The sequence below is a fragment of the Solanum tuberosum genome, unplaced genomic scaffold, assembly GCF_000226075.1.
Source record: "Solanum tuberosum cultivar DM 1-3 516 R44 unplaced genomic scaffold, SolTub_3.0 scf00098, whole genome shotgun sequence".
Classification (NCBI taxonomy): domain Eukaryota; kingdom Viridiplantae; phylum Streptophyta; class Magnoliopsida; order Solanales; family Solanaceae; genus Solanum; species Solanum tuberosum.
The window spans coordinates 1594135-1612345 of record NW_006239026.1 but is presented as its reverse complement, the minus strand read 5'-3'; the positions used below and the strand labels follow the sequence as shown (position 1 = coordinate 1612345).

At 33.4% G+C, this 18211-nt stretch overlaps 3 protein-coding genes across 3 annotated transcripts; 2 read left to right on the top strand and 1 right to left on the bottom strand.

The window, feature by feature from the left end:
- Positions 1 to 693: 693 nt before the first annotated feature.
- Positions 694 to 3986, bottom strand: LOC102606207 (E2F-associated phosphoprotein). Its single transcript, XM_006348488.2, has 3 exons — positions 3815 to 3986; positions 2643 to 2808; positions 694 to 1162 (listed from the first exon to the last, which is right to left on the bottom strand). The coding sequence occupies exons 1-3, from the start codon at positions 3885 to 3887 to the stop codon at positions 907 to 909; spliced, it is 495 nt and encodes a 164-aa protein (XP_006348550.1). The 5' UTR covers positions 3888 to 3986; the 3' UTR covers positions 694 to 906.
- Positions 3987 to 7709: 3723 nt separating this feature from the next.
- Positions 7710 to 10509, top strand: LOC102605867 (thioredoxin X, chloroplastic). Its single transcript, XM_006348487.2, has 2 exons — positions 7710 to 8155; positions 10022 to 10509. The coding sequence occupies exons 1-2, from the start codon at positions 7808 to 7810 to the stop codon at positions 10226 to 10228; spliced, it is 555 nt and encodes a 184-aa protein (XP_006348549.1). The 5' UTR covers positions 7710 to 7807; the 3' UTR covers positions 10229 to 10509.
- Positions 10510 to 13028: 2519 nt separating this feature from the next.
- On the top strand, positions 13029 to 16777 carry LOC102605525 (sugar transport protein 10). The gene is made up of 3 exons (XM_006348486.1): positions 13029 to 13167; positions 14102 to 15054; positions 16249 to 16777. Exons 1-3 carry the CDS (start codon positions 13035 to 13037, stop codon positions 16681 to 16683), a joined length of 1521 nt encoding a protein of 506 aa, XP_006348548.1. The 5' UTR covers positions 13029 to 13034; the 3' UTR covers positions 16684 to 16777.
- Positions 16778 to 18211: the final 1434 nt, after the last annotated feature.

The following is an 18211-nucleotide window of genomic DNA, read 5'->3' as shown; positions in this document are numbered from 1 at the left end:
AATTCACGCATAACTTACTTTTAATTCAAACGACTATTGGTGTTGTTTGGGAGTTTGGACTCCTATGTAAAAACTAATCGAAATTAATAAAGTATTTAAAACTTTAATCACCTCATAATCAACTTCGAACGTGTGAGTATAAAGTTAGAATTTCAAGTCTCTAATTTAACAAAATTTCGACTTTTTAACTTTACATGTATGTCCATAAAACAAGCGAGGGGCAAAAGTTTAAAATCAACCTATTTCGATGGTAATTGGGTGTAACTAAATGGCTCCCCTACAAATCAAAAGAGATAATAGAATAATTCTCAAAGCTAAAAGGGAGTAAACTAGAATATCATTCTTGCAGCTCATCGTAATCCTTTTTGTGACTCGACTCAAGCTCATCATACATAATTCGATTTCCTCTTCTTCGTATTCTATTGATCAAAAGCATCCAGCAGCGCCTCACCGGTTTAGAATTCGAACACAAAAAAGGGAGTAAACTAGAATATCATTCTTGCTCAACAAGTGATGAAATTTATTTAGTACATCAACCCCCTTTGAAATCACACAAGTATGGTTTGAGAAGGATGGTGCGTACGCAACTTTGCTCCTATCTTGTGAAAGTGAGAGATAGTTTCAGATAGACCTTTGGCTCAAGCATGTAAAAAACAAGTATAGAAATGAAATACAATAGTAAAGGAGAAGAGATCATCAACAACAACAAATAATATTTAAGCTCATTTAGTTCTATAGACCTATAGTTTTAAATAAATACCCCATGAAGAAGGAAGCTTTTGCTTTAGCACAAACTGCAAATTTTTGGCAGCCAACATACTATTAAAAGCACCCTCCGAACCCTTAAGTTTTCAGCAATGCACATCCGAAAACAAATAGCTTAAGGCCATTTTCAGGAGGAGCATGTCAAGACTCACTAGGAATAACGTTAAAGAAATGATAGATCTCTTCTTCATCAATGACTCCAACCTCTGTTGAACAAACTGAACAGCATACACGTTTATATGTCTTGCCCATATCAGAACCCGCTTCAGCTTCAGAAGATCCACGCCCTTTCTTACCCCTCTTTCGTTTGCTTCCAAGATGTGCCACCACTTGTTCACTCTTGATCTTGCAATTGACCACAAACATTGCTCGGTACTGTGTAACATTCTTTTCATGCCTGCATTATCAAGATTACATCAATTCTGAATTGCATATATATCATCCCACCCACTAAAAATCTACAAAAAGGAGCAAAGAAAGCTCGCATCAAACATAAAATGCACCAAGGCAGTTTCTTGATTGAACAGCAGATGAATTACATGAAAATGGAGACCCAATGGTCTTAAGATCGGATGGTGACTCAACAGGATTTCAGTTTACAAGTCAACTGATAATAATTGAACTTGGTAATGTCATAAAGGTGCGTTAGTTCAACGTATAGTAAGAAATTTTATGAATTATTACTTATCAAACAAGAAGATTTCAGAATAATTCTTTAATTCTTGCTTTCACCATATGCACTGAACCTAGGCTTCTACTATTCCAATCAAGCAAGAATTAACGTCATACCAGTTAGAATATTCTTTTTATTTATAATTATTCTCAATCTAAGTATTGTTGATGGAAATGACGCACTTATCGATACATAACAAGATAATATGAAATTCTCTCCTTGACCATCATTTATCTGGTATCACTAGAAGGCTACTGCAGTCTCCATTTCTGCCGTGTATCCGATTGATCATTACCCCCTTTTGCTCCTATTTCATTGAAAGAGCTTGTATTTGACTCTAAGAGCCTGTTTGGATGGGCTTATAACTTATGGCTTATGCTTATAAGTCATACGTTAAAAATCATAACATATGACTTTTGGTTTATTTTTGTTATTTTGACTTAAAAACAAGTGTTTAAAACCACTTTATCTTATCTAAATACTACAAAAGTGCGTAAAAGCACCTAAAATAAGCCAATTCAAACAGGCTATTACAGTATTACTAGAACTGAAAAATAGTGGCAGACTCAACCTCTTACCTATGCAGCGCACCCTGTTAATCAGAGTGAGCAACATCCATAATTCCAAAAATCATGTTATAGTACGAAGTACGAACAATATCCAAACATCTGAAATGATACTACAAAATCAAGGTCCAACATACGGCACCCAAAACTTTATGGAGGAAAAATTATTTTAACAACTATGAAAAATGCAAATCCTACTTTTAGGATATCTCTTCTCCTCGTTGCTACATAAACTTTCCTAGGAAGCAGATAAACAAAAGTAGAGTTATGAAGATCCGAATATTCTGGCTGACTGTTCCTTCCATATGTTTGGCCATTTTCAAAAAGTAATGGTTTGAAAATAAGGACCCAAATCAGTATATATGTTCGAGAATGCAAGAAGATCCAAATTAGTTGCCTTAAAAGGCAGTTCATTTAGTATTGGAATGCAATGGACCTGCATTGAGCAGATGGATATAGAAGATTCATACAGTCTATACAACTCAATTGGAATTGAACATAGTTGACTGATTGATTGGTTGAAGAAGAACTAAAATACCAAGAATTCCAGTGGTAAAGTAACAGAGACATGCAATCAACTATATGGTTATTTTAGATTCGAATCACAGGGATATTCTAGAAACGAAAAAAGGCCATACCTTTGACAATCTAGACAAAGGGTGGTAAAACACGCTGGACAATTAAGGATGGCATCAGAAGTACGACCACCCCTTTTCTTTTGGACCCAGACTTCATCTTTGTCATCAAGCTCTGGATCATAAAATTCTGGCTTGACGGAGTAATCTATCTCATCATCATTAGAAACTGACAAAACAACAAATTTAATATAAATTAGAGAATAACTCCTTATTACACAAAATAATGCAACAAGAATGTTTAATCCGAAGGAAAACTTACATATCTCAACAGTCCGGAGGATTTGTCTTTTCGATTTAACAGCATAAGCAATGAATTATCCTCTACAGAAACTATTAGACGGAAAAAGGGAGTCCATACTCCATAGCACTAATTGGTAAAAGTTCACATCGGAATATTCAGGGTTGGTAGGTGATCTGATCTGAATTTCTAGGGCATGACTACTCACATGAATGGCCATTTAAAACCAAATGGTGTAGCTCATTTTAGCAAAATTATTCACGGACTAGTTAATGTCATAATTTCATGTTTTCAACCTGCACCACGTACCTTGCCTATTCTGTCGAATGTCTCAATCATAACCGGATTTGTGCAACCTATTCACCAGATAACTAAGGAAGAGAATGTCTTATAAAACTCTTTACTTTCATCTCCATTACAACGTGGGATTCGAGTGCAGTGTAATGTGCACCTCATATTCAGAGCTTGCCAGCCTAGAAGCCTGTCAATCCTACTTGACCCGCTCTCATCACAATTCGTAGTGCATTTTAGCTTCTCTAACACAAAGTATACAACTAGTTAGGACTGTGCATAAGATCTTTTCATACAACTAGTTAGCAGCCTTAGTTTTAGCTTTGCCCTTTACATTCTTTCCTGTAATTCCTTCTCTACTCTATTTTCTGTTAAATTTTCAGTTAGCTCCAATTTCAGATTGTATCAGTAAGGTCAATTTCACATTAAGAAATTAGAACATCAATCCATCAATCAACTATGCCTCACTCAACTCAAACTAGTTGGAGTTGCCATACGACTAATGTCTACGAGAACAGAAATTAGCTTGAGGAGCATTAAAGACACTATAGATATTTCGATTTCGCCCATACGGTGAATGAACATAATTAGGCGAATCCCCAAAATTTCTACAAGCTCTACAAGTTACAAACATAATCGCTACCTGTTTGCTGAGAGTGAGATGGCGATTCTTCTCCTTCTTCTTCTTTATGCGTTTCGTCGTCTTTATTGTTCATCGCTCTTTTGGTCTCGCGATGCCGGAGGAAATTGTGCCGGCGCCGGTGACTGTGAGTTGTTCTAGTACAAAATTTGTTTGGGATTTTTTTTATAGCTAAAATGGTCCACTAAGTTTGAGATTGATCATTTGTGTCCTCTTTTATGCATTTGTGTCATCTGTTCATTTTTAATTGTCATTGTGTTTTTCGAAAGTCAATTTGACTAATTTTCAAAGTGAAATTAAATTTCATTAATTTAATATTTTAAACAAAAAAATTAGATATTTAAAAATTATACGAAAAGTACTATAATTTGCAATTTCTACATATCAATATGATGAAAACATACATTGTAAAATATTAGTCAAAGTTCTTATCGTTTAACTCCAAAAAAAGAAATCGTGACAATCAAAAGTGGACGAAGGAAATATATTATTTTAATGATATAATATTTAAATAGATTATATCGTTTTCTATCATTGAAAAATAAAAAATATCTCATATTTTCAATTTTATTTATTTTATTTTTAATTTTCTGATTTTTGTTTTCTTTCTTCATTTTTAAAATATAAGAAATTACTTTCTTCACCAATCACAGTATTCAAAATACGCAGATAAATTGTATTTTACTTTTTATAAAAATATAAATTTGGACATTAGTGTTCAAGTCATTTTTCTTAACATATAATTTGCACAATAATAGTTTAACTAAAGAAATTTGCATTTTTTATAATAATATTAAGGCAAAGGGGTTTAGTAGAACTTTATACTTGTACCAGTTTGTATTATGGATCATTCTACTTAATTCTTTACCAATTGAACCCTTACACTTAGTAAAACACAATATATCAAATCCTTCTGACCATTGACCATGCTGGTAAGAGAGTGAGACCACATGCCTGGCAAGGCAAGTGAACATCATATTTAAATTACAAGAGAATACAATAATAAACTTAAAAAAAAAAAACCTTATTCTTCACCCAACCACCTACTTTTTCAGCCATCCCCATTTTTACCCAACCCTTATTTTCTTTCTTTCATCTTCGTTAGGGGGTCTGGTACACCAAAGACGGCGAGGAGCATGTTGGTACGCCGAAAGCAGCGAGGAATTTCCTGGTCTTCTGGTACGCCAGAGAGGATGGAGAGTATAGCGGGTCCCTGGTGGTTCGCAGGAATCGATGATGGTACGAAGAAAGAAAGACAGTGGAGAGGGAAACGAGGCGGGTGAGGGGGCAAGGAGCTGGTGGCGGCAGCTTATGGTTTTTGGATTTGTGGAGATTGGAGAAGGAGGAGGTAAGAAAAATAGTGAGAGTGTGCGACAAAGATAGAGACATATGAGGGAGAGAGTACATATTTGTGGTCTTACCGGCAAGAAGAGTGGTGGCAGCGGTGACTTGCTCCAGCGGTTTAACGGTGAAAATATCAGATGATGTGGGGAGACCTAAAATTTTAATTTAAAAGAATAAATTAAAATTTTATTTTGTAAAAAATACATCAAAACTTTATTATAAAAATAAAAAAATGATGTGAGAAATTTTATCTGACATGGAGTGTAACATCAGCGCTATTGAGAGTCATGATGAGTTGAAAAGGTTCAGCAAGTTGAGTTTAAATGAGTTCAGGAGTTGAGATGACAAATGAGTAAGTAAAATGGTTCACAATACAAACTGGTACAAGTACAAGGGTCCAACACACCCTTTTGCCTCATAATAAATGTAAAAATAAAATAAAATAGATTAATTAAAATTACAAAAATTGTTAAGAATTATAGTGGAATGTTAAATACTTCTATGTTTTTAACTACACTGGTTTAAACAATGAATATAGAGTCGTTTTTACTAGGAAACAATTTACCCTTTAAAAGTGAGATTTTCCAAATGCGAATTTGGATTATTATGCTCCAAAATAAATATTGAATACTGAATCAATTTTAATTTTTTTTGCAAAAATAAATAAATAAATTTATCAAATAAAAAAAAGAAATACTCACATAAAATGGTACACGGGAGATCTTGAGGAGCCACGTTTGCACATTTTCTGGCCATCCAAATCTAAGCCTGGTTTTATCCAATGGGGTTTCGACACGTTTTCATCTTCATAGAATTCTATTATTTTCTTTTAAAAAAACATTTATCATTTGTAATTAAGTTGTCATATTGTTTTATCTACAATTATCTTTCTATATCTATATACTTTCTATTATATATGATATATGAAATGATGAATATTTTTCTAAAATTTTTGAATGGATTATTTTACTTTTTACTTGAACACAATGATGGGAAAAAATATTATCTCATTATATTAATTTTAAATTTTAAATTGAAAATAAAGTAACTCATTTATCGCATATTTCGACATATTAGGTCCCCTTCTCAATCCCGCTAATGTTCCTAATTGTTGATAACTTTTTTGACTTCCTCCATGAATTTGGTGAGATATTTTATTACGCTTTCTTAAGGTAAGTATCGCTGATTTTTTCATAAATTATAGTGTTTAACATTGGTTCAACTAATGACTATTCATGATTCCATAATTGAACTAATTCCATACCTATTCTCATAAAAAGATAAATAAACTATTTTCGACACAACTTAATGTATACTACATGGCGGAGTATCATTGGAGACTACGTTATACACTATTTGGCGGTGCAACAACATGAAATTAATATTAAGACAACGCTCGACTACCTACTGACATTTTAACCTTATTCGCGATCTTCACAAATCACACCCTCTTATCTAAGGTCATGTCCTTAGTAATCTAAAGACATCATATTCTATCTAATCACCTCTTGTTGATATTTCTTTCGGCCGCTCTCTATTTCTCCTCACTCCCAATATATCCAACCTCTCACACCTCATGAAAAGATAGAAAAGTTATTTCCGAACACAACTTAAGGTATACTACATGACGGGTAACATTAGACTATGTTATACATTCTTAGTATGCAATCAAGGTCGAACCCACATAGAGTCCGTCGGGTGCTCGAGCACCCATTAACCTCGTCTCGGAATATATATATCTATGTAGAAATTAAGAAGTATTTGTATAAAATTAACATAGAGCACCCCATGAACAAATGATTTGATTGGTCCATTGACTCTTGGGTGAGTGCTTAAGGCTCTTTTAGTGTTGTTGAGCTCGAGTTTGAATCTCATTGTTAACATGTCTTTTTTATATGAGCTCTCACAACCTTACCCGCCACTTTCAGAACAACATCAAATTATGCTCGACTACATACTAACATTTTAACCTTATTTGCGACCTCAACATCCTCTTATCTAAGGTCATATCCTCATCTAAAAATACGTCATATTCTATATAATCACCTCGTCCTCATCTAAAACTACGTCATATTCTATCTAATCACCTCTAAAAATACATTATATTCTATCTAATCACCTCTTGCCTCTCCTCATTCCCAATATATCTAACCTTTCACACCTGCTCACTAGATGCTATGTTATACATTCTTGGGAAAAAAGACAAATATACCTCCCAAACTATGGTAAATGGTATGTCGATATCCTCCGATTTTGGGACATTGGTGTCCCTGCCGTCAATAAACTAGATCATATATGCCCTTCATTCTAACGGAAGACTAAATAGGTACACGTGACACAATCTTATCAGTTAATTCGATATTTAATAAATGTCGGGTCGGTTGATAAGATTATGATACGTGTGTATCCGTTAGTATAAAGGCTAGGGCACCAATGTACCAAAAGTATGATGGATGGGACACCAATATTCCAAAAATATGACGAATAATATTTGCATACCATTTAGGATAGTTGATATATTTGTCCTTTTTCCCTGCGTTCTTTGGTGTGCATCAGCATGAAATTTCAGCCTAACATAGTGAAAATGTGTGTGGACCGGAAACACCTTCTTCTTTAGCGATAACTGAAAAAGTTATCTCGAAGCATTCAACAATGGCGACAATGGCGACAATGGCTTCCGTCGCTACTTCAACTTCGAGGATTTCATATCCTATGACGCATTCTTTCAATACAACTTGTAATTTCGCTTCTCCTTTTCGTTCTTCATTTTCTTCTTTAGGTTGGAAGAAAGTTAGGTTTTCGATTGGAAATCGAAAGGGAAAGTTAGGGTTTCGAAATTGTTCGACATTGAGGATAAGCTGTGGTGGATTGACGGAGATTAAGGAAGATGAATTCTCCGACGTCGTTTTGAAGTCCGATCGTCCTGTACTGGTTGAGTTCGTTGCTACTTGGTGTGGACCTTGCCGTTTGATTAGTCCTGCCATGGAATCCGTTGCTGAGGTTCTTCTTCTTCGTTTTTTTGCCCTCTTTATGTTGTGTTATTCGAATTCCATTCAATTAAATCTTAGATAGGAGGTCGTGGAGGATACAAATCACAATAAAAAGTTAGTACTTCGTTAATAATTCACTGCTTAATAATCACTATATTTCCATTGAAATTTCTCATTGAAAAATGTTCGGCGAACTGTTTCCTCAGCAGTGAAAAAGGAGAAATGTTTAGTGGCTGAGAATCTGTTTTCCACCATGCATTTTTTTGAGCTGGTTTGGTGGGAATGAAATTGGAAAATCATGTTTTGTGATACAAATTTCCCATATTTCCGCAGATATTTTGATTGAATAGGTAAGAAAAGGAAAAATATTCAGTAGCTGTTCCCAATATTTCAATGAGAATTTGTTTGCCACCATGCGTTTTTCCAGGAATGAACTGATTTGGTGGGAAAACCATGTTTTGTAACACAAATTTTGCATTGATTCGCGTTGGGAAATGGGGTGGACAAATCATGTTCTTCTTCTTTTCACAATCTTTATGTTGTGTTATTGGAGCTCTATTCGATTAAATCTTCAATTTCCCTTTGTCAATTTGTTTCTTCAATAAGCATGTCTGATGAATGTGTGTTCGGTGTGAAGGAAAATGACTTCTTTTGTTTGAGTTGATGGTCAAAAAAGCACCTAAACGATTACTCTTTCGCTAGTTTTATACCTTCCTAAACTATCACACCTTTTGCATTAAAACACACTTCGATGCTAGTTGGCCAAATATTATTCCCACTCGACAACATGCACGTGTAGATCAACTTAGCGTCAAGGTGTGTTTTAGTACAATAAGAGAGTGATACTTTAGGTAGGTTAATGGAACAATAGATAGTTAAGGTATGAAACTTGTGAAAAAGTAATAGTTTAAGTGTATTTTTGACCATTAACTCTATTCTTCTTTTGCTGAAAGATCACTTTTGTTGTTTGCTTAACTTGAATTATTTAAATGTTCTGTTCAAGACCCTTTTCCCCATATCATGTAGAAGAAATTTGTTCTATGAGAGGTATTTTGTTCATATTGAAATGTTGAAGAAATTCTTCAATGAGCATGTTAAACTGATAAAGGGTGTTTGGTATGATGAAAATATTTGTTTTTTTTTGGCTAAAAAAATCATTTCCAGGCGTTGAATGATCTGTTCAAGGTCCTTTTTCTCATTTCATATAGAGTTAAAGATTCAATTTTTTTTTCTTTAATGAACATGTTAAACTGATAAAAGGTGTATTTGGTATGAAGGAATTTCTTTTTATTTGTTAAAAAATCATTTCTGATGTTTGCTTAACTTGATTTATTGAAATGTTCTGTTCAAGGCCTTTTTCTCCTTTCACGTAGAGTTAAATATTCAATTTTTTCTTCAATGAGCACGTTAAACTGCTAAAAGGTGTGTTTGGTATGAGGGAAGCTATCTTCTTCTTTTTTCTCAAAAATCATTTGTGATGTTTGCTTAACTTGAATTATTGAAATGTTCTCTTCGAGGCTTTTTTTCCCATTTCGTGTAGAGTTAAAGTCCAAAAGCTATTATGTGTCTGGTCCAATGTCCAAAAGCCTCTAGATAGAGGATACTGCTGATTGATTGACAGCTCTGTAGTTTAAAATAGAACTTCCAGTGAGGAAAGATTGAGAAATTTCCATGCAGGAGCCAGTGAACACGAGCTCTTCTCATTTTAGTATAGCTCTTTTTCATTTCAATTCATCAGCATAATGATACATAGTTATGTCTTCTTGTGTTGAATCTTGAATCATGAAACGATTTCTGTCTCTGGTCTTTCTTGTTCTTGATGTTTGAAGTAAATACTTTTCCCTAAAACGTCATTTCCTTTACTTTTACTGTTCAGGAGTACAAAGAAAAGATCACTGTTGTTAAGATAGATCATGACGCGAGTCCCAAGATCATAGAAGAGTACAAAGTCTATGGATTGCCAACTTTGATTCTCTTCAAAGATGGAAAAGAAGTTCCAGACAGCAAAAGGGAAGGCGCGATAACAAAAGTTAAACTCAAGGAGTATCTTGATGGACTTCTAAAGACAGTTTCTAACGCGTAATATTCAAGGAAAAGTTTATCCGTTCTGGTATCTTCATCAGTCTATGATCGACGAGAGGAATTTTCTTGTCTTGTCGTTGTTGTTTATCCTGTTTTTGCCTATAAATTGATTTGCTTCCTTGATTTAGCCAAGAATAATGAGGTTGCATTGTATATTTTAGCTGTATAATGGCGCGAAGCTGTTTGGATTTGTATATTTGAGTTGTCTATAAGATGAAAATAATTGTGTATTTTCAGATTTATGTAATATGGTTTCGTTCAAAGAGAAGACGATCGTATTTATGCATTTCCTTTTATTTGCTAGCGTGAAATGTTTTGTGCATCAGATTGCCTTTTATGGTAGAAACAATTGACTCTTAACTTCAATTTATACTATTTCCTTGTGGTTTAAGAACAGTTCTGATTTATGTGCTGGGCCAGTACCCTATTAGAAGTTAATTGTCACAACCCAAGTCAATGACACGTATTGTTTCCTTTAAACCTAGATGTACGTGTTTCCTTTAAACCTAGACTTACATGGATTTGTCTTTCGGGCTACGTCACATCAAGCCTCACGACCCAAGTCCATGACACGTACCTAGACCTGGATGGATTTGTCTTTCGGGCTATGTTACACCAAGACTTAAAAGGGAAAGAGTTTTAAAATAAAGATTATTTTTTTGGCATATAAATAAATGTGCCATTTAACTTAGCCTCGTTTCACATTTGTACCCTCCAACTTTGGGTGTGCATAAGGAGACACTTTAACTTGTATAAGATTGAACAAGTATACATATGAGTCTTACGTAGCATAATACACATATGACACCACGTAGGATGAAAATTGTCACATAGGATGTCACATATGACACGTGTGTATATTTGTTCATTTTATATAACTTTAAGTGTCTACTTGTGCACACCGAAAGTCGGAGAGCATAAATGTGATCTAGAGCCAAATTAAATGACATATTTATGTATCATGCTTATTTTATTTTTTTGGACATTAATATATCATTGTAATAGATCTTTTGAACCGAATGTGGTTAATTTTTGAACTTGAATTGAAAGATAAAAATAAATATATTTGACGGAGTGTAATTAATTTAAGATTGAAAGCATGGTATGATTTTCTTTTAGAAAATAACATTCAATTTAGAAATTGAAGGATAAAACTTATTTGAGCTTGAAATGATAATATTTTTGAATTAGGATAAGATAAGGAAAATAATACAACAGATAAGACCATGTAACTAAAGTCCTAATAGCCAAAACCAAAAGAAATTGAATAATGAAAATAAAAAAGAGATAATATAATGTATTTATGCCTTAATTAAATTAAAAGTGAAAATATAGTGAATCTAAAAGGGAGAATTTTCGCTTATAGCCATTCAAAAATAACTTGATTGTGTTCCATAACTATAGTTTGTTAATTATGATTCGTAGCTACATGTTAGAGGGGGAGAGAGGCGAGAGAGAGGGCAGAGAGACGAATTGTATATGTATATTTGTCGAATTGTATATGTATATCTGTCAAATAATTGTACATATGTAACTGATATACATATATATATTTGTATATCTGGCAAGCGAGATTGAGAGAGGGAGGAGAGACGAGCGAGATTGGGAGAGGGAGAAGAGAGGTGAGCAAGAGAGGGAAAAGAGTGGAGAGACGAATTGTATATGTATATTTGTCAGATAATTGTATATATTGTATATATGTAACTGGTATACATATGTATTTGTATATCTGGCGAATGAGATTGTTAGAGGGAGGAGAGAGGCAAGCGATATTGAGAGAGAGAGCCGAGCGAGAGATGGCAAAGAGTGGAGAGAGGCTAATTGTATTTGTATATCTGTCATATAATTGTATATGTATATGAATAAAAGAGGAGAGGGGAGAGAGATGACGTAATTACAACTAAAATTAAGTTGCAATCCATAATTAATTCAAACTATAATTATGTTAGCTAATTAACTAGTATATGTTTGTTTATCCGCATAATTTTCCCTAAAAATAATACCTAAAGAGTATATAGATTAATTTAAACAATGAAATAACTCCAAGCTATATGATAAGAGTTTTAAAATATAGCAATTTTTTCATAGAGATTTTGTTATACATATATATATAATCAAATGCACAAATAAGTTAAATTACAATTTGACATGATTAATATTATTACTTACGTATCACACGGATTTCTTATTTTATTCACCAAACAATAACTAATATTACTCCCATTTTTCATGCATGGTGGAAACAAATAAGCATCTTCATCTATTTATTTAGTATTATTGATTTCAATTAAAATTTTGTTAAATCAATTATCATAAATTAATATCATCCACAAACATTATACATGGATAAAAATTCACTTTTTTCTTCTTCTAACAATTCTCTCCATCCTCATATCTCCTAATAATTTGCCCTATTTTATGGATAATTCATAATTTTCACCTCTTATAAATACCTTATATTATTTTTAGAAAAATAACAAGCAAATAAAAGAGACAGAGCAGGCAACAAGTTTGCCGTGCTCATGTAGAACAAGGGAAAATAAATATTATCAAAACAAAGAAAAAAAATCCAAAGGTCTTTCAAGAAGAAAAAAAAAATTATTGAAATTTATTATTTTTTAACAAAGGCCTTTGTTTCTTATATCCCTTGAAAATTACTCTTGTGTTATCCACACCACTATCCAATAGAAAACTCACAAAGAATTTGTATATAAATTATTTTAAATAATTATTTATTATTTTAATTATTTTTTTTTAAGAAAAAAGTTAGAGATTTTATTTTCGATAAATTCATAAAAGAAAAAAAGATGGCAGGAGGATTTGCAGCAAGTGGTGGTGGAGGTGGTGATTATGAAGGAAAAGTTACAGCTTTTGTTATTATGACATGTTTGGTTGCAGCCACTGGTGGTTTACTCTTTGGTTATGACATTGGTATTTCAGGTAAATATATTTTTATCCATTTTTTTGGTTTTTTTATTGGTGTTCAGTATACACACAGAAAATAAGTGAAAAAAAATATGTATAAATTTTTTTAATGTAAATGTCTTTATTATGGGCTCTTCTAATCCCTCTCTTGTTGTACTTTTGCCTATACATTTTTAGTCAGTACCAAACACATCCTCTGTCTATTATCGTGTAAGTATGTTAGATCAAGAACACACAATAAAATGTCTTTTATAATGGATATTCTTTGAATCCTTCTCTTGTTGTACCTTCGCCTATACATTTTTAGTCGTACCAAAAACGTCATCTATTTACAATCTTGAAAGTATGTCAGATCAAGAACAAACAATAAAATGGATGTTCTTCTAATCCCTTAAAATGGATGTTCTTCTAATCCCTCTCTTGTTGTACATTTGTCTATACATTTTTAGTCGTACCAATCATACCCTCTATCTACTACTTTGAAAGTATGTCAGATCAAGAACAAACAGTAAAACCTCTTTTATAATGGATGTTCTTTGAATTCCTCTCTTGATGTACCTTTGCCTATACATTTTTAGTCGTACCAAACACACCTTCTATTTATTATCGTGAAAGTATGTCAAATTAAGAACAAACAGTAAAATGCCTTTTTATAATAGATGTTCTTTCAATCCCTCTCTTGCCATACCTTCGCCTATACATTTTTAGCCGTATTTACTATCGTGAAAGTATGTCAGATCAAGAACAAACTGTAAAATGGATGTTCTTTGAATCCCTTTCATTCCGTACCTTCGCTAAATTTTTAGTTGTATCAAACACGCCTTCTATCTACTATCATGAAAGTATATCAGATTAAGAACAGACAGTAAAACATCTATTCTTTGAATCCCTCTCTTTTCGTACCTTCGTCTATATGTTATTCTTGATGATTTTGCTTCAAAAATTACAGGAGGAGTGACATCTATGGATGAATTTTTACTCAAATTTTTCCCAAATGTGTATCACAAGGAGAAGAACTTGAAAGAAGGAGGAAGCCAATATTGCAAATTCAATGATCATATGTTACAACTCTTCACTTCATCACTCTATTTAGCAGCATTAGTTGCTTCATTTGCAGCTTCAATAACCACAAAAGCATTTGGACGAAAAATCTCTATGCTTATCGGTGGTCTAATTTTCCTAATAGGCGCGGTCCTGAATGGTGCAGCCATGAACTTGGGTGTACTCATTCTGGGGCGCCTATTACTAGGTGTTGGCATTGGCTATGCCAACCAATCTGTCCCCGTTTACCTCTCAGAAATGGCTCCACCTAAACTTAGAGGAGCGCTCAACGTCTGTTTCCAAATGGCTGTCACACTTGGCATACTGATCGCGAATCTTGTCAATTATGGTACCTCTACCATGAAGAAAAATGGTTGGAGAGTGTCTCTTGTTCTCGCGGCTGTACCTGCTGTTATCATGACAGTAGGAGCTGTTTTCCTACCAGACACGCCTAATTCATTGATCGATAGAGGGCAAAAAGAGGAGGCAAAGACAATGTTGCAAAAGATTCGTGGTACAAGCAATGTAGACAACGAATTTGAGGATCTTATCATAGCAAGCGACATGTCTAAACAAGTCGAAAGTCCATGGGGTAACATTATGAAACCTAGGTATAGACCACAATTGACAGTCGCTGTCCTGGTTCCGTTCTTCCAACAACTCACTGGTATCAACGTCATTATGTTCTACGCACCTGTCCTGTTTAAAACACTTGGGTTTGGGGACGGAGCTGCGTTGATGACAGCTGTCATCACCGGACTTGTCAATGTGTTCGCCACACTTATATCCATATTCACTGTTGATAGATTTGGCAGGAGACCCTTGTTCCTTGTTGGTGGTACACTCATGATTATCTGCCAGGTACCAAAATCCGCCTACATTCTGCTCTTCTTATTTATGATTTTCTTATGGGGCGTACAAAAGGGAAAGTGAACAACTAATATGTGACTGACACAGTATCACTTATGGGTTTCACATAAATCCAACAACTTTTGCTCAATCCACTAAATATCTGTAAACATTTGTCTATCTATCCATTTACAACCCTATAAACTTCAAATCCTGAACATGTACAACTACATTGAAAGCACAATACACTAAGTTAGTGTCACTAACTAAGGGCGGATGGAGTACTACTTATCATGAGTTCACGTAAACCCAACAACCTTTTGCCCAATCTACTAGATATCTGTAAACATTTGTCTGTCAGTCGATTTACAACCCTATAAACTTCAAATCCCGAATATGTACAACTACATTGAAAGCACAATACACTAAGTTAGTGTCACTAACTAAGGGCGGATAGAGTACTACTTATCATGATCTCACATAAACCTAACAACTTTTGCTCAATCCACTAGATATCTGTAAACATTTATTTGTCTGTCAGTCAATTTACAACCCTATAAACTTCAAATCCTAAACATGTACAACTACATTGAAAGTAGAGTACACTAAGTAAGGACGGATGGACACGTAAGCCCAAACAACTTTTTCTCAATCCACTAGATATCTATAAACATTTGTCTGTCGGTCAATAACCATCCTAGAAACTTCAAATCCTGAATATGTACAACTACTTTGAAAGCACAATACACTAAGTTAGTGACTCTAACTGAGGACGGATGGACACGTAAACCCCAACAACTTTAGCTCGATCCACTAGATATATGTAAACATTTGACTGTCAATCTATTTACGATCTTGTAAACTTCAAATCCTGAATATGTACACTAAGTTAGTGTCACTAATTGAGGATGGATGGAGTACAACTTATCATGAGTTCACGTAAACCCAAACAACTTTTTTCTCAATCCACTAGATATCTAGAAATATTTGTCTGTCAGTCAATAACCACCCTATAAACTTCAAATCCTGAATATGTTCAACTACATTGAAAGCACAATACACTAAGTTAGTGACACTTAAGTCCGGACGGACTTTTGCTCAATCCACTACATATCTATAAACATTTGTCTGTCTATCGATTTACAACTCTATAAACTTCAACTCCTGACTAAACTAAACAAAACTCTGTTTTTTTTCTTATTGTAGATTGCTGTTGGTTCCATCATAGCTAGTGTATTTGGAGTGGATGGTCTAGGAACATTCAGCAAAGGACTTGGTAACATTACAGTTGCCATTATTTGTGTATATGTAGCAGCATTTGCTTGGTCATGGGGACCCTTAGGTTGGCTTGTTCCCAGTGAAGTTTTCCCCATGGAAATTCGATCAGCAGGGCAATCGATCAACGTCTCAGTAAACATGTTCTTCACCTTCATTATCGGACAAATATTCCTTACAATGCTCTGTGAATTGAAATTCGGGCTCTTCTTCTTCTTCGGAGGATTCGTGGTGATCATGACATTTTTCATCTTGTTCTTCCTCCCTGAGACTAAAGGTATTCCTATCGAAGATGTATCGAGAATTTGGAAGAGTCATTGGTTCTGGAAAAAATACATGCCATCTGACGAAAATACTCATGTTTAGAAATCATGATCATAATATATCGTAATCCCATTGTATTGGGATTAAAATGGATCGATGATCGTAAATATTGGTACTATATACTATGATTCAATTTTTGTTGGTAAATTTCCAATGTTAATAAACTACTACTTGTCATTTTTTTTGCTTGCCTAATGCCATTGATGTAGTAATAATTTTTGCGTTTTTTCCAATGTTATTAATAAGAATCAATTTCATTTTGCAAGTATGATTCACTTTTTACAAAATTGTTTGTTCTTGTATATTCTTATTGTTTATTCAAGTTATTGTATATCATTATATTTTAATTATATGTCTAAATATAAGATCTATATTAATGTTAATTAATTAGAGTGTGAAGCTAAAAAGTACTCCATTCGTTTAAAAAAGAATGAGCTCCTTTTTTTTAGTCTGTTTAAAAAAAATGACCTCTTTCTTTTTTTTGATAACATTTTAATTTCAACTTTTCATGTGGCATGTTTAAGACCACAAGATTAAAGGATAATTTTGTACATTTGACATAACTTTAATTTAGGACCACAAGATTCAAAAGTCTTTTTATTTTCTTAAACTCTGTGCCAAGTCAAACTAGGTCACTCTTTTTGAAACGGATGAAGTACTATATATACTTCTGTAAGTTTAATTAAAGGATAATTATTTAAATTAACAATAGTCACATCCACTAATCCCATATTATCTTCCATAATGTTTGTCTAAATTATATATAAACGTCTTTCAAATAATATTTTTTGCTTACTTATTAAATATCAGGAAATAAGCAAAAAAATCCAAAAAAGATAAATAAATCATAATCTTGCGAAAGACATTTTTCTCCCTGTCTTTCTCCCTACCAAATACTTCTTTTGTCTAAAATTATTTGTCGTGTTTCATATTTACGCATTTCTTAAGAAAATATTAGTTAGGAGTTTGTTTTTCCCCTGACTATTTTATCTTTATTTATGTCTTAAGATAATCTTTCTTCATTAAATATTTACTCTATTGAAATATCTGTTCACTTGTGATTTATAAAATTACACTAGGAATATAATTATATTGACGTGTTTATAACGTTGAAAAATAATTAGTACTAAGAAAAATCAAGGGGAAAAATATTGTCTTTAATTTCTAAAATGTCAAATAATTTAATATTGTTGTAAAACTTAAGAACAAAAGAACAATATAAAGATAAAGACAAGAAGAATATAAGACAAGAGAAACAATATGAGATAACTTTCTTTCTTTCAAGTGTACACCAAATCTTCAAGTCACTACAATATGAACCCTTATGCCTTTATTTATAGTGTAACATAGAGGCATACAAAAGGTTAGTCATAAACATGACATTAACATGAATATAATGGGGAGGTTATGGAAGTGAAAGGTTACAAGAATAATGGTTATAAAGGTGGAGGTTATGGAGGTTATGGTTATCTTCATAATGGAGGAAAGTATGGAGTAACTTCTTGATGTAGTGGACATCCACAATATATTATTTTATAACACTCCCCCTTGGATGTCCATAGATAATATG